We start from the raw sequence: 17,258 nt of genomic DNA, 5'->3' as shown, positions 1-17,258 counted from the left end.
CAAAATCAGATTTATATTTATTAAAGCCAAGCATATGTAGTCGCTGTCCCAAACCGGAGCCAAAGTTTTTGGCAAATAGCAAAGCAAAGCTTAAAACAAAGGCGACGAAGTATAGAAAATCAAATTTATCTTCATTATGGCCCTAATGAATGGGGCAAATGACATCATCAGAATTATCATCATCGCTTTTGAGAGATTGGGGATTGTAAATATTTGTGACGCCTTTCCAGGTGCAACGATGCAAAACATTTTCGCTCGCCACCTCCGCCGCCAAACGTGTGATTCGAATAATTGCTTTGCAATTTGCCGCCTCGGGCTATATAAAAAAAAACACAACGAAACAACTAAATAATATTATTGTGCTTACGTTCTTGGCATACAAAATTGTTTTTTATTGTTATTTTGTGGCCACGTTATCTTCGGGTATTATATTACAGGTGACAACATACATAGATGTGTGTAAGATGTCAGGTGTGGCTGCGACCATTTCTGATATATCAATTCACATTCTGAGTAAAGAGAGGTGCCGAGATCTGCGGGGCACTAAGTTGATATTCAGTTACCTCCCGGTATTGTTTATGAATTGGTCAGCAACCTCACAATTTATGAATTCCACTTGAGAAGTAGCACATAATGGGATTTCAGCTCACGTACTCTGTCAGCTACTGAAAAAGATTTATAATATGAGATTTATGGATCGCAAATGCAAAATTTAATTGCATAATTTAGAGACGGAGATTAAGTAATTCTTAGCCAAAATATGCTAATAATTTTGTCATTAGATAAACAAGCTAAAATGGTTATGAAAGACAAATTAGCTTGTCAAATTAGTTTTAATTAGTGGTAAGAATGATTGCTGCTATTTAAAAAAAAGCTAATATTGCCAAACATTTTTTGGGCCTAGTTTCACATTTTCTTTAAACTAAAATGTAAAGGAATTTCTCCTAAAACTTTCACTTTACAATCATTGAACTCACTTGCTCTGCCATAACCCATAACCTTTTTAAAAATGGGGGCTCGTCTTTACCCAACTGGTCATAACTTATGATGACCCATAGAAATCTTAGGCGGCGCCTTAAAATCCCAACGAATTTTTGTAATTTGTGAAGGGCATAGCAAGTGAAATAAACAAAAATATTTGACACTTTTGCATCGTAGATTTTTATGGGAGAGAAAAGGCCCCAACTATTTATTTCGTTTGGGTCCGAAGACGAAATTCAAAACTTGTCATTCCTGTTTGCGCTGATTATTTAATGGGGCTTACGTGATTTTCAGCCCGACATCGATCATATAATTTGCCTAAGCCCGGTCTAATGACGATTCATTTGGTTTAGCCACATGCAAACCTTTAAGCACGCTTCCACATCGGATAAAAGACGGAGAACAGAATATTTTTTAACACATAACAAAACACCCCATACATTTTATTAGCCCGGACACGGACCAAATAAGCAACTAAAACTCCACTCATTAGCACCAGAAACAGCCAACGCAGCGAAATAAAAAGATAAAAAACCAAATTAAGAGCCAAATCCCTCGAAAGCCAAACCCAAAGAGCCAGAGCTAAGCTCTCACAACTTTTATTTCTACTTCATTTGAATGGCTCGGCTTGCCGCCATATGAGAAGTTCCCTTTTGATCTGTTTTTTTTTTTTTATTGTTTTCTTATTCTGACGTTATATGGCAAAACGTGCCGCTGGCTGAATACAGCAGTTCTGTTATTTTTGGTTGTGGCTTTTTGAGTTTCAATTTTAAAATCACTTTTGGCCATCGCACACCGTCTGACAACTAACACAACGCCAGTGGCCGTCGGCCTGTCATAGAACTTCACCCACATAAATAATTCCCAGTTGTTGTTCTCCTTATGTTTCTCTTGTCCAAGTTGTTTTTGAATGTTATGCAGAAACAAAAAAATATATCGAAGGTCGCTTGGCTAAGTTGCAAAGCTTGTAACTTTAAAACAAATATTTGTAAATGGATTTTAAAGACATGTTTAAGAATGTGTTACCTTTTGAGTCTGATTATCGGTAGTTAATGAGAGTTTAGTAAGGTATTATATATTAATTTTTATACTTAATATACATTTACTCTATTGGGCATTTATTTGACCTAAGTTAAGTAATATATTTACCATGCTCTAGAACTGTGTTCCATAAATTTACCAATATTTGGAAGTGAAATAATAAAATTTGGAAATAAACTTTACAATATACAAATAATTTATAACGATGCTTAGGCTTAACCAGCAATCATATCAATCTTAATTTAATTTTATAAATTTTCAAACTTTTTTTTTTAATTCTGTGTTTTTCTTACCAATTTGAAAAGATTTCCTATCTATTGACTTAACTTTAGTCATATATGTACGTACACTGCGTTATTGTTTCGACTCATTCGCAACTCACGAAGGGAAAATATTTGTGCAAGCGCTCCTTTGACTTTTCAGCGAACTTTAAGATGTTCAGGCTGAGATATAGTGTGAATAGGATAGTAGTATAGACAATTGTAAATAAGGTAAGCAATCAGTGGAGCTGAACACAGTAGCCGTCGGTTTTGCGTGCAGATCAGGTTGGATTTGTGTTCATATATGTACGCCTATGTGTTTGAGTGCCCCAGTCTGTTGAGATTAAAAACGCTTAAATATTTATTAAATGTGGGAGCGTGCAAAAGACAAGTTTGTGAGTCAGCTTAGAATGGCTGGTTTCTGCCACACTCGTGTGTATAGTATGTTTGTATCCGAGTGCTAAACGAATGCTAAATATTTGCACTGATTTATTTGGTGCATTAGACAGTGGCACTAAGTGGTATTATAAATATTTGGAACAAGTCTCCCTACGAGTGTAGATAAATTATGTATTTGTGTACGATTTATTGTTTTTCGAATGTTTTCCGTTTGAATCAGTAGCCGACTATGAGATTTTAATCTGCAATGTCATTAATTCAGTTTCGCTTTTTCCTGCGCGTGTGTTTCTTTCTTTTGATTTTCCTATACGATTGCCACAATAACCGCATTGGATATGCGATATCCAATGATGGTCCAGAGGCTCTCTCTTGAAGTCCTGACTTTGAGGTTAACTTTCTCGAGGCAGACCTCACAAACTGTAAGCTGGGCTCCAAGACTTTTGAGTACACAAAAGAAAATTGTTTTGGGACTAAAATAAATTATAAATACCAATATTAAATTTACAAGAAATTTCCTTTAAAGACTAAGATATTAATTAGTGGAACAAATAGATTTCCAAAGATAAGCGACTAAAGATAATCCTACTTTAATTTTTTCTTTGTGTACGGGATGTCAATCTCAAACACATGCCCATCATATTGACAAGCGTAATGCCTGTAACCATCCATCCATCTGTCCATCTATCTATCTATCTCCTATGTGTAATTGCTGCAATGGGAGCAACGACAAGCTTGAGATACATTTGTATCTGGCACTGCTGAAAGGCTTTCAACGTGCACCAGGATGTGGGGATGGCCGGGCCAACAAACAAGACGTTGACTTGACGGGTACAGTCAGTCGTCTACCGAGCTGCTTGATTTTTTAATTATTTATGCTAAGACACGTTAATGATTTTCCAAGGAATCGCCACAGAATGCCACCAACTGGTTTTGCCGTTTCCCCAGCCGCATCCCCAAACCCGATTCCCATCCCTGATGGCTTCTTCCGACTCAAGTTGGTTAGTCACTGTAATTGGTTACACTTTGATTTTGCCTCAGCTCAATAGTTGACCTGCAAACCGAGTTACAACTTGAAAGAAGGAGAAGCGGACAGGCTTTTTCACTCACTTTGTCACAATCGTTTGACAAGTGTTTGATGTTCGTGATTGAATCGCTGGAATTTTTGTAGTGAAAAAGAGCAGATTGTTGTCATTGAAATATTTAGGATTGTGTTGGAGAAATTAAGATCTGATGTAGAGATTTAGTGGTCCAATTTAAGCAGAAGGGCATACAAAACAAGCCAAAACGATCTGAAATACTGTTCACATTAGTTCAACTCTCATAAATCCCCTAACACGTTTACATAAGCGTTTATAGCTAATTGAACAATGGAATTCTAATGAAATTCGCCAAGTGATCGAAGTGCATTCGTAATGTGCAAATACAAAAATTCAAATAAAAATTCAATACCATTGAGACTCATTAAGACAGGCAAACGTGTAACGACGCCTTTGTGTACGACAACATATATAAAGATTTATATATGTGCTTAAATCAGCCGATACATATTTATGGCCTGCACTTGTGGATCACTCGATATTCAATGGAAAACGATGCATCAAAGTCACACACGGCGGAGACACTCGTCATGATGTCGGTTTTTGTTGTAACCTTCAATTGGGTGGCAGTCATCTTACAACACACGATTTTGCCACACACTCCGATGGTGGCATGACAATTGAATTGCAATTAAGCGGCCAAGTGCAATTAACTCAAACAATTACCAAGTCACCAAAGTCAGCCCCAAAAGTCACAAAAGCCGAAGCCGAAGCCGCCACCAAAGCTACAGCCATCATAATTGCTGTCCCCGTAAACGTTTCTCTTTGAATTTGGTTTCGTTTTTGTACTCTAAAAGGGGGTACTAAAATCATTAAATCACCTTTGTTTCGAAACTATTAAAATTGGAATTTTAATAGTTTCAAAACAAAGGGGAATTAGAGAATTTTGTTGACCATTTTTTTTTCTTTATTAACATAAATAGGTTCGGTAAAAATTGTCTGAAATGAGTTCCTGTTGTTAAATAAAACTTATAATATTTTCCAGGCATTCTTTAGCAGTCTAAATTATGTTATATTACATTTATTTTCCAATTCAGGAATTCAGAAATGAGATTAATGAATAGTTTTCTAGATCTAAATATTCCCTTTAAAAATGATTCTTAAAACTCGTCGATTTCAACTTATTAAGAAAATTTGAAGAGTATTTTAAACGTTGTTGTATTATAGGTAACCTACTTCTCCTTTTTTCGCTGTATTTATTTATTTGTTCAGCACAAATCGTGTGCAACTTTTGGCGGCACTTTGCAGTTGAGTTAATTACAATCAGTAGCTCATAGGAGGAAACTTGAACTCGAGATCAATGGAACTCTGTCTATACTACCGACTATTTATTTATTTCGACTCTCCATTGCTATGTTTTCCCTATTCTACATAGGCCTTCGCACGTTCCAGTTTTTTAGTTCAAATGCAATGCAATAGAGAAAACTTTGGAAAAAAAAATACACAAAAAATTAGCCTACACAATGCAATTAGTGGGGAAATTTGCTTTTAATGACCTGATGGCACCGAGTTGGAGATGGAATTTGCTTTTTGAGGTTGTCCGCGTAAATTGCGTAGAAATTGTCGAATGAAGGGGAACCGAACCGAACCGAACGGAACTGCACTGAAAGTGGGTTAAGAATTGTCATAATTGTTTTGCACATTCTTATGATGTTTTTTCCCCGCCTTGCCATTTTTTATTCGCAATAGAGATATTGCGATTCTAAAGCTTCCACTTAGGGAATGCATTTATTACAGAGAAAGGGGAGCAAGATAATTGCGTGAGAATATGAGGCTAAGTAAGTGCAACATGATTTCTTTATAACAATTTCTAATAGGTCTCTGGGTGAATGGTGTTATATGATGTGAAGATCTTCATTGCGGGCTTTTAAATGTAATAGTTACTACTTTAAATAGCTTTAGGCTTAATCTTATTGTTAGTTAATGTATCTTAGATAATAAATCTCTTGTTTCTTCAAAGTACACTTTACATTAATATAGTTTCCAGACTATTTAAATTGGCAGAGCCACATCCATACTAAATCCATATTCCCCAGCTTTATTCCCTACAGTCTGCAGCAGACTGCAAATGCTTAGGGTTGTGTAAAAATCTCCCCAATTGCCGGCGAATCGCTTCTGGAATCTCCTGCTCTGATTTTGAAATGAAACCCAATTCGAGGCGACTCGTGCTATTGACAGCTGACATTACAACAAGTGTTTTGTGTCCTGGGCTCGGTTCCAGTATCTGTTTGTACTTGTAATTGCTTTGCTTTTCGCTTGGAAAGGGTTCCAAAAAGGGTGGATTTCGAGGACAACATGGAGGTGAAGGGACATGGCACGCACACTCCATGACGAAAGGCCATATGGCAGGTGCCTCTCTGCCCTTCAGCTCAGCCTAAAGGCAAATAACGTTTTTTCATTATGATTTTGAAGGAAATTTGATACTCCCCCGACGTCCTCAGCACATGGATGCCACTCCCCTTGCACTTGAAAAAATGCATTGCAAAAATTTCAAGCAAAACGTATGCTCTTCTCTAACCAATAATTTTGATAACTACGTGATTATGTTCTTTTCAGAATTAAAGTAATTATCATTTGTGCTTTGGTAATAATAATCAAATATGTATTTTTATAAATAATTTTTAGATAAAAGTTAAATTTATTTTGAAACCTTTTTCTGTGTGTACAATCTGCAACCCTTGGACGGTTTTGCAAACCATTTCGCACACTCAGCGACCTGCGTATCCATCCCTCTTTTTTTTCGGCTGCAATATTAAAGTTTGGGGCGAATTTTGTTGAAAATTCTAGTCAAATATGCGAAATTTGTCGTCGGCAGCTGTTGGCCTGCAATTTACCCCCTTTTACCCCGATATATCCCCTTTAGATGCACTCGCTTCACTGCATTTGCGTCTCAGTCGAATTTCATTCCGCTTAAACCCACGCCAAGAAAGGATGTCGCCGAAAAAAATATGAAACGCTTATGCCAAAGTTTTATTTTTATTTCTAAAATACATATTTCTGCAAAACTCCAATTCCGTTTAACGCTTGCTGGCAATCTTATTTGCTCTTTATACTCAACTTAAAATATATAAATGTTAAAAAACGTTGTATACGAATTATTATAATAATGCTGAATAAGATATTGCTTAGTTTACTTTGAAATAAGTTAACTACGCATTATATTATTGTACCTAGATGTTTTTTTCGCCGGAAGTGGTTTTAAATTACAATGTTCATTTTCATGAATCATACAATTTTTTTGGCAGAAATTATTATTGCCAAAAATCGGAGTGTTGAACTATTATTCGGGTAATAAAATTTAACGGAAAATAATAGTTTCTGTTTCAAAAGCTCCGATATCTGTTCCTCAATCGGAAACGGAAATATTACTTTCATGCATAAGTATTTTTAAATGTGTTAAATAAGGCGGCACAATTAAGTTAATTATATGTTATATTGTATATCAAAGTCAAATTTGGCTTCAAAAAGCTTAAAAATTATAAGTTGGTTTCCTTTAAAGTAACCCAAAAGCAATATCTTACAGTCATCAGTTTTTTTTTAAATCCCACACGCAGATTAAAGCTCAAGCTCAATTTGTTTATAATTTATTATGCCTGCGTATATATTTAGTTTTAACTTCAGTATATTGTTTTTTGTTGTTTCTTGTCTCTCTTCAAAATTATATGCCTACAAATATGGAAGTGCCATCGAATTAATCGCCACTTTGCGTTTACCTTTTTGTTTTCGTTTTCGAATTGGGATATCCATTATGGTTTCCTAGGCCTAGTAGACACTGACCTTCAGATCGAAGCCGACTAAAAATAGAGATTTAAGAAATCGGCATTGTCATTCACGCAGATATAGAAGAGATACTCGTACAACCCGTCACTTTGCCAGCTCATTCATAATTCCAGTCGCTACTTTGATGAGTTGCCGCACTTGAGCGCACTCAGCATTGACTTTTGATGTATTTTTTGTGCGTTTTTCTATTTGAATTGTACTTGAAAAGACGGAATAGAATCCCCGCCACCAGCTATTCAAAGGGAAACTCAAAAAATTGTAATAATAAAACAAGAAAAAAATTAGAATCTAATGATAATAAAATTGTTTAACATGACGCAGATTGATGACTGTCAGGGACAAGTCTGCCACGCAATCAGTACACAATTTATATTGTTGTCTGTATTACCACACAGAAACTTTAACTTTATAATTGTATTTTTGTGTTTGGCTTAAATTATAGGAATACTTGTGAAATAGTATAGTAGTATTGGTATAGTTTTTGATAGAACATATTAATGAATTAAATTTAACCATTCTTAAACAAATATTGAAACAGTCAAAAAAATAGCTTTGTCTTTATAAGGTTTAATTTTTTATTAAACAAATTATTTAAATACTATGTTCCTTATTTTTTTTAATAATAATTATAAATTAAGAATATTTTTTTCCTGTGTTGATACATAAACTGAATCAATTGTCAGTCAACGCAGCCAACACAGATCGATTTGTATTTCTCATGTCTAATCCCCAGTTTTTTAGTTTAAACATTTTCGGTGGCACAACTCTGACATTGCAACACTTTGTGAACGCCGAATGTTAATCTCTGTGAAATTTTATGTTAAGCTTGGGATCAAAATTAAATTATTTGACTGACACCGTTGGAGGGGTCATTATTTCATTGATAAATCGTTGAAGCGTGCGTTTTCCGCTTTCCAAAATATTTACATAGCGCAACCTCAAGCATCGCTATAATTATTTGATGTTTTCGAGAGTTATGCGGAAAATTTTAGATGTAAAGCGGTTTCCTATGCGCCAACATTCCAAACATATTTTTGTGCATTTTGGTTTGTCATATTAATGAGATAATTATGGTTTGAAAAAAATATTCAACTTAGCTTTAAAAAAGTGTTAAAGTTTTTGCTTAAAAAAACGGGCTTTTGGTTGACTATCTAGAAATAACTATTACTGGTTTAAAATATTTTTAGCTCGCTTTTTTTTATTATATTTAAATTTTGATATTACCCAAGCTTTGATTTTTTTCTTACATATCTTTTGTTGTCCAAAAGCTTCCCAGCCCAATTTATTTCCCATATCCATAACCCCAGCCCAATATCGTATATCACACGCACTTAATCCCTACTTTCATTTTCGTTTCTGTCTCACTCTTCGCAGACATTACACAATTGAAAATCAGCCAAATAAATTTTTGAACGGGCTTGGGGGTCTGTTTGAATCGCCTTAGCTTCTCCAAAGAAAAATACAAAAATAATGTCACTTGCGGCTTTTCTCTGAGCCCTAAACATTGTAATTGTTGTCGAGTGTATATATATATAGATATATTTCTCATTATTTCTTTGCATTGTGCATAAAACTGTCTGGGGTAACTTGATACTCGGGTGAAACTGTCGCGACAATTGTTTGTCTTTTTTTTATGGTAGCAACAACGTTTTTGGGGGACTTATTTGACTTTTTGCCGTTTCATGTTTCCTTTAATAGCATATTTGTTATTGGCTGCCAATTGCATTAAATTTGTCAAATAAAATGTATGATAATTGTTGGGGGCTTCCATTGCATGATTTTTCCCTCCTTTTTTCGCTGGCATAAAGTGTTTTTCCCACGCTGATTTATTTAGCCATTGGAAACATTTTTTTACTTGCAGTAATTGTAAACTTCTTAACTTTTTTTGTGCTTTGTGCAACCACTGCAACCATTTCGCTACTTGTCTCTGGCTGGTTTGTAAAAATATTAGCATATTTTATCGGACAACATTCGTCACGATGCAGGAGATGGGAAAAGTGTTTGGCGATTAAGTGGAGAAATAGGAGGCCACTTTCCCTCAGTCTTCCCCGCCATTTGTCACCCGGCATGAGGTGTCTAGTGCCATGTTCTGGGTTCTCAATTACAGAACCCATAAAACCGTTGGAGACTCTATGGGGACCAGACCGAAGAGCTATTAAAACCACAAATTGCCGTAACTTGGCTAAGATATATCCGCTTCCGCTTTGCCCGCTGCCGCATCATTTATCTTTCTTTTGGGTTCCTCTTCGACTACTGCTTCTTTTTTCGTAATTTTTCCATATTCTAACATTAATCTCTGTTCTTCTGCGGTTTTATTTGCATTCAATTGTGGCAGGAATTCTGGAGGAAATTACTAGCAACTTTGAAGATGGCGAGAAGTTCATTGTTTGCTTAAGTTTCGTTTTTATTAAAACGTCAGACCAACCGCAGAAAGAGTTTTTCGTCCGTGTTGAGCAATAAAATAATAACCCATTTATGGTGGGTTAACTGTAATTTACTGGAGTAAAATGTGTGGAAATAATAAACAAATTAAGATTGTATACTTAAAGTTTATTTAAAATGCTTAAAATAAAAACAAAATTTTAACCTATGCAATATGAAAAACGAATATTTTGCTGTTAAAATAACACCACAGAATTGTGCTTGCTTTTATGGTCCTAATAAAAATAGCTGCACTTAACCTTCCAATCGCTCTTGGCTGAATGGCAACACTTTTTCCGATCATAACTTTTATGAACATAATTTCAGGGCGATCAGAGGCAACCAACTGAAAACGTGCCAAACTCGGCCTGCGGTCACTTGCAAAACATTGTTTGCCACACATTCTCCAACGGCAGAGCATCTTCATCTGTGCTGGGTAATTTACAAGTATAAAATCAAGCAATGGCCATCAGGAGTTGCAACTTCAAGGTCTATCGACTGTATTCTTTTTAGCCGCTTCTGGCATTGCATAAATTTACAGTCGCTGTTGCTACCGTGAGAAGTTCTGCGATGATTTTCTCACGCATGTCTCTAGGATATGCACGAGTGAGCTTCTTGTACTTACTTGTACCTAGGGACTTATTATAATTTGCGAACTATTTTTCATGAGTTCATTCCAGAATCCAGACTCCCCACTCTTCCCATCCCACCCGTTCTCTCCAATTAGCATTCCGCCTGGGAACACCATACTTCAGGGGGGTTACAACAAATTGCAACAGGTTCAAAAACTAATTTGCATGCATGAAGTTTTGCATGTCTGGAAGTTCTCTGTTGGAGTTTTAGTTTTCAGACACGATCGCGACACAGTCTCTTAACTGTCATATATATCGTACATACATACATATATATGTAGAGCCCCAAGAATAATCAGAAACTTGTCTGAAACTATCGCACCAGCTGGCGCAGATCAAGTCTAGCCTCAATCCGTTTGTTTACATTCGAGTGTGCGAGTTGCCATTGTCTGGCAATGCGGTTGGTCTTTATACTCATTTCTTATTTTTGCCGCATTTTTCAATTGAACTTGAAGTGTCTGTCTTAGAGTGACGCTCCCCTGACTTCAAAGACCGAAAATGACTTGCCTAGATTTGGCCAAGTCGCTGGTTAAGTGTATGTCAAATACAGTGCGTTTCAGCGAATTTAAGTTAGACAATAGCCAATTATTTGGTAGAAAAATCAAACCTATCCACAAACCTAAAAAAGAATAAAGAATGTAAAGTTAAATTACAAAAAAAACATTGCAAAAAAATAAATAACGTCAATAGAAATACAGGCGATAGATATAATAGAAATTATGTTTATAAATGAGAACTCCCAAAACATGTATCATTTTAAATAATAAGTCAGCCTTAAATTCCTGAAACGCAGTGTACAAAGTGCCAAGTTGTCTGTTGGTATCACAAAGCAGTTACCAGTTCTTGGCGATTTAGTACACACAAAGAAATACTATTGCAGATAACACAATGAATAAATTAATAACAGTTTTGATCCATCTACTTAAATTGTTTATGGTGTGCATTGTTCGATTCCATTTGTAAATTTGATTACCTTGTCATGTGTGTGCTTCATATTTGTTCTTTGCGTGTTAAAAATGAATACTATCACTTTGATCTCACTTACTTTGGCGAGGTCTACAATATTAAAGTGGCTGTCAGGGTGTCTTTATAGCGCATATATGTGTATATATATATACCCCATCCGATTTCTTTCTTTATAACGCTATATGTGTGTTGATTGACATTCGGCCGGCATTTGAAGTGATCTATATGTTTCGCTCAGCTGCTGTCTCGTAAATCATGCCACGAACAACGATTTATTTGTCTACACAGTCTGTATATATCCAACATGTGACTCTAAGGTTAAACAGGATTATTTGTACACCTTTTTCTTTTCGGTTTCAGTTTGAGTTTCAGTTTGAGTTTGAGTTGGTGCGTGGTTTTATCTGTTTTCCATTTGCCTACATTAGAGTTCTTGTTTTCGGCAGCGACTTTTTTTTGCCACGCTAATTATAATTTATGTTGGTCATGTTGGATGTGACATGTGTTTACCATTTTACCGAGAATGCAACTCATAAATTTTGTGTCACTATAATTTATGCAACGCCAAAGTTCTACCATATATGAAGTGTAAACTAATTATGCTGCCTTTGTTTCCCCTTTCAGATGCCGCTAATTTGGAGGACAGTCCCGAGGTGGAAAAAATCCAAAAGGAAATCGAAACGATCGATTACATTGACAAGTAAGTGGACACAAATTTACTTGGGTTCAAACCGATTTATCTGCAAGAAATGAATTACCACGTCGGAGGAGCGTACAACTACCAGTTCTTGGCCTGAACTTGTGCAATTTTCCAGTTTCTGTCTGGTTAACGCCCTACAAGTAAATTTATTCGCCGCCAATTGCTGGGGTTGAGAATTAGCTTGTTGCGATTTCGCGAAAACCATAATTGTTTACTAATCTCAGTGTGGCAGCGCACTTAAAGTTTCCTTGGCTGCTGCACTTACTATTCATTTGCGGTGTGCTGTGCTGTGCTGTGGCAATGTTTACGTCCGATTGTGCAAATTGTGTATACGACACGTTGACCAATCCTCAAAATTGACAAAACACTGCGACGACAGTTGGGTGTTATTATCGTTGTTTCGCTTGATTGCTCTACAATTTGCCGATTGCTTGATGAAACTTTAATGAGTTTGGATTGGAAATCGTTTGTAAAAAGCTCTTTGATATTTTGTTAATAGAAAGTTTAAAGGATTTATTGGGTAGCGTTCAGTTAAAGGTACAATAAGTTAATACTCTACAAACTAATGAGAACCATTTCTTCAGTTACCAAAATGTTGTGTAAACACATTTGGTAATACATTAGTCCCACACAATTTTACAAAATTGCTATAATAAAATCGGTTTTTGAACCCTTTTATTAAATGTTCAAAATTAATTTACATCATGTGTAAGCACTGTTATTAAAAAAATTTTTATAGCTAGGGCTTCTAGGTAAAGTTATTTTCCCTTCAATAAAATGAAATTTCTCACCACTAAATGGCCCATTTAGTTAAAGTTGAAGGCATGTCTCATTTTGGACCTGATCAAAACATTGGAACAAGCTCAAAGTGTGAATTATGCAGCCATTTTTTGCCCGCGTTTTTATGTTCGTCTTAATTATTTTATTGCCTGCGGTCATGAGCGCGCATTTAAGCCATTTGCGGACTGCAATTGAGCGACAGCTCGACCACAAATGCAACAAACATCGAGGAGACGTCAGAGAGATTCGGATCGTCGAAGTTGTTACCGTTTATATGGCCAATGAACACGGGCAAGTTTCTGCAGAAGTAGTGCTTTTTTTTATTCCCCCCAGATGTTGCGCAATATTTAATTCACTTAAACAGCCGCCAAATTCGGTTGGTGTGGCGAGATTTTCCTTACATCGTTATTTTTTTTTGTTGTGCTTTTTGGCAACTTGTTAAGTTTTTTTCTCAGTCTTTTCAACTGTCTCGAGATCATGTTGTTTTACGGGCGGTGGTGGCCTGTCCAATCGTCAATGTGTTTAATACATAATTTCCTTATCGTTGCGGGATTTTCTTGTTTCGGCTTTTTTCTTGTGCCATTGGTTGGTTAACTTTTGATACGTAGTTGAGATTTGATTTCTTGAAGTTTAATGATTTAAAATAATTATGATATTCAGACAGGTAGCCAAAGTTGTTGTACAATGTATAGTATTGATGTCTGTGAGCGGCACTTTTTTGGTTTCTGGTTTCCAATTGATGCAATATCTGAAACAAGTTCCCATGTCTGCCACTTCTTCGACGACTTCTTCTTAATTAACTTCCCATACTATATCAATTTCACTCTGAGATTGAAGACTCAAGTGGAAGTTGTTGCCTGGGAAGAGCAAACAAAAAACCAGAAAAAACATAACGAGATCGAGGCGACAAAATGATCTCAAAAGAAGATGTGGAAAAAAGAAACGATTTTGCACTAACGAAGCTTGGCGAAAACGTGTAAGAAGTTCATTCAAGCTCTTCGATTGCTTCCAATAATTTAATCCGATGGAAAACGATTACACAATGTGGAAATAGCAAACAAAAATAGGTTTATTAAACAAAATTATATGTTTTCCTCGCTTAAAGTGGTACCAAAAATGTTTTAGACTACTAAATCCGTTTCATTAGTTTTGTATAAATATCAAACAAAAATATAAACCTCTAAAAGCTTAAATTTAGTTACACCTTTTGCGGAGGCGTGACATTTCCTTTGGCCATAAACCAAATTTTAAGCCAAACCCTAAAATGTTATCCATCCGCATCTGTGTTCCCATTATGATTCGCATTGGCGTAGGTTAAAAGTCATCGCGACCACTTAACCATAAATTAAATCATCATCATTAGAGTGACTCTGGCCCATAATTAGAATATTATCTCTGTCGACTAATCAAATGCATTTGAATTTAGATAAATAAACAAATTGAGCAAACAGGCAAGTCATTTCGAACTCCTACAACTTAATGAAGCACCGTCATCGTGTATATATACTGAAAGACGCGGGAGGCAACACTTTCTTTTGGGATAAGTTTCACTTTCCACTCGATAAATCGAAGACCTTTTCATCGGACTAAATCGTTGGGAACATAACAAAAACACAAAACTGGTTCAGCTCACGTATGCAAATGAAGTTCAACAAACGCACGATTCCAACTGGCAATTTGTCGCCCCAACGAAACGCATTTAAATTAGCATATAAAGGAAAAAAAGCGAAGAAAACCACAAAACGTGCGAATATCAAACCAAGTTTTAATCGAAATTTTATTACGAAATATCCTATGCGAGCAACATCGAGGGAAACTTTCACTTGTCGTTTTTAATTGCCGATTTGGGTTTTGAAAGAGAAGGCGTTTAAAGGATGGCTGCTGTTATATGGGTTTTCCTCAAATTAAACGCTATTGAATTTTTCGTGATTTTTCCTACCCGAGTCAAAGACTCTAGCAGATTATAGTTTGAGCAGCAAATTTCCCACTTGTTGCATGCCAATGCGTTTGATGAACTTTTCATTGATTCGGAAAACGTGTAACCGTAAACCCTGCTGCTGGCATGTCATTACACGATTTTACACAAAAAGAAAAACCCCAAAAGACGGTGCTGAAACAGGTGTAACCAGTGACCGACCGATCGTCTATTACGTGACGTCTTGATGGGAGACTCCGAGCAGACAGATTATAATAACAATAACAACGGAGGAGCACAAATAAAACACAGCAATAACAACACCACCAACAGCCAGCATTTAATACAATAAAGAGAAGTTTGTTTTAGCTGCCGCTGGCTAAAGTCAAGTTTAAATACCAAAAGGTGGCCACCAATTGGTTTTAGCATAACAAAAGCAAAGCCCCAGCAAACGGAACAGCAACAGAAGATCAAAAACGAAACATTAAATACTGTTTATAAAGACCTTTTAAAGGGTTGAGGGTAAAGGGCAGAGTTAGGACCGAATACAAATTGGTGGACTTACTTATTGAAAATTAGTAGCAGATATGAGCACAAAAATAAATGATACGATATTAATCTCTTCTAAATGGCTGTAAAATACATAGAAATACAACAAAATCAAATTGCTAGTTTAAAAGTACCTTTTAATACTTGGGTACTTGATTTAAAAACCTCTACCCAAGCTTTAAATGTGGCACCCATATTATTTAATCCAACCCTAAAACTATTTACAACTTTTTTTTCCGATCCTATAAAATCTACTCGATAATCCATCAAAGCTAAATCTCCGACAAAGATAATATTGCAATCTATGCAAATAAAAAAAATAACTGAAAGACAAAGGAACGAGTTTGTCGCCTAAGTCTTTTGTTTTGTCATACAACCGAAAAGACAATAAATGATAAATTAATATGTGAAATAAGACAATCAAGTTATTGTTTTTTTTTTTTTTTTTTTTGTGAGTTAGGGTGGCGAGGGGGAGGCAACACTTAGCGCTCTAATTAAACATTTATCCTTTATCGGATTTTCTATTGCAACACATTATCCGGTTACGCCTTAAATGCAATCAAACACCCAAGACCAAATATTTTATGGTTTTTTAATGGATGATGGAAAATGCTTGAAATGTGCCTTGCACAATTCGTGGGCGTTTTGCCAGAGCCCCATTTTTTATCGGCTTTTTCTTTTTTCGTTTTATATTTTGTGCCTAAGACCACCTACAAATGTAACATACCATTATTAAATGCAGCATTTTCTTTGGAACAAAGACAACAGGCACAGGTCGAAGTTGCTAACTCTTTTGATTTTTTTTTTCAATTCTAAGCACACCTTGGCAAAAACGCTTTCACAACAATAAAAGAAAAAAAGCATAAATAAAAATACGTTTATGGCCTGCGGGGGCATATGGCACGAGCCTTGGCCAAGTTGAAATGCAAAAAACCGAATGAGAGACAAGTAAATTAAGAGGTAGAGACCGTTTTACTGCCTTCTTTGGTGGTGTTGGAGCTATGTTTCCCAACTTGTTAATGGAAAACGAAATGGATATATGAGGAAATGGTTAACCAAAAAGGGGGAGACATTGTGGTAAAGTTACAACTAAAATTCTAATGATAATATTGTATATGCTTTTTAAATCAAATATTCACATTTAACTTGAAGGCTAATAATAACAAGACATAAATTAAATGAACAAAAATATTTTCTTGGCATCAGCTAATTAATAACTATGTTTCTGAATATATATAAATGATATAACAGTTATTATTATTATTTAGCCAACAATGCATATACTTTTGAGCACCCTGCAGACTTTATTTATTAAATTTTTGGGCGGTTTGCTGTAAAAATCTTTTGCTGCTTTTGGCTCACTTGACACATAAATTGCAGGTCGCATTTTCATAGCTGTTAATTATGCAGATTGCAGCTGAGTAAGAAAAACGAGGTGCAATTGCCAAGTCAAAATGCTTACCCTGCCATTGGTAGGAAGTTCCCTAACTTTTGTGGCACAACCGTTAGGGCCAAGTCGAGGCGCCAGTAGAGTGAAGTCAAGTAAAAGTTAAAATTCAGAAAACGTTTGCCATATGTGAAATTAGCATAGAAGAAGCAGGCAAGCAGCGTGAGCTTCATGAAATCTAGCAAAGCAGGGGGTAAAGTCAGACAACAATAAAACATAACTATAAACTGTTTGGCCATATAACACCGGGCTTAGCATGCAAGCAGCGATCATCGTCCAACTGGGAACTCAAC

General features: G+C 35.9%; 1 protein-coding gene across 6 annotated transcripts in view; it reads left to right on the top strand.

Annotated features, from left to right (window-relative positions):
• The window catches only part of LOC128252853 (tight junction protein ZO-1), a 90,584-nt gene that overhangs the window by 24,722 nt on the left and 48,604 nt on the right, over positions 1-17,258 (top strand). For all 6 annotated transcript variants that reach the window (XM_052980983.1, XM_052980982.1, XM_052980991.1 and 3 more), the window contains exon 2: positions 12,199-12,274. In XM_052980983.1, the coding sequence (XP_052836943.1) occupies positions 12,199-12,274 (76 nt within the window). The remainder of the gene's footprint in view (positions 1-12,198; positions 12,275-17,258) is intronic.

This window comes from Drosophila gunungcola, chromosome 3R, assembly GCF_025200985.1.
Source record: "Drosophila gunungcola strain Sukarami chromosome 3R, Dgunungcola_SK_2, whole genome shotgun sequence".
NCBI classification, from domain to species: domain Eukaryota; kingdom Metazoa; phylum Arthropoda; class Insecta; order Diptera; family Drosophilidae; genus Drosophila; species Drosophila gunungcola.
Note: the sequence above shows the minus strand (reverse complement) of the source record. Positions and strands in the feature narration are given on the sequence as shown.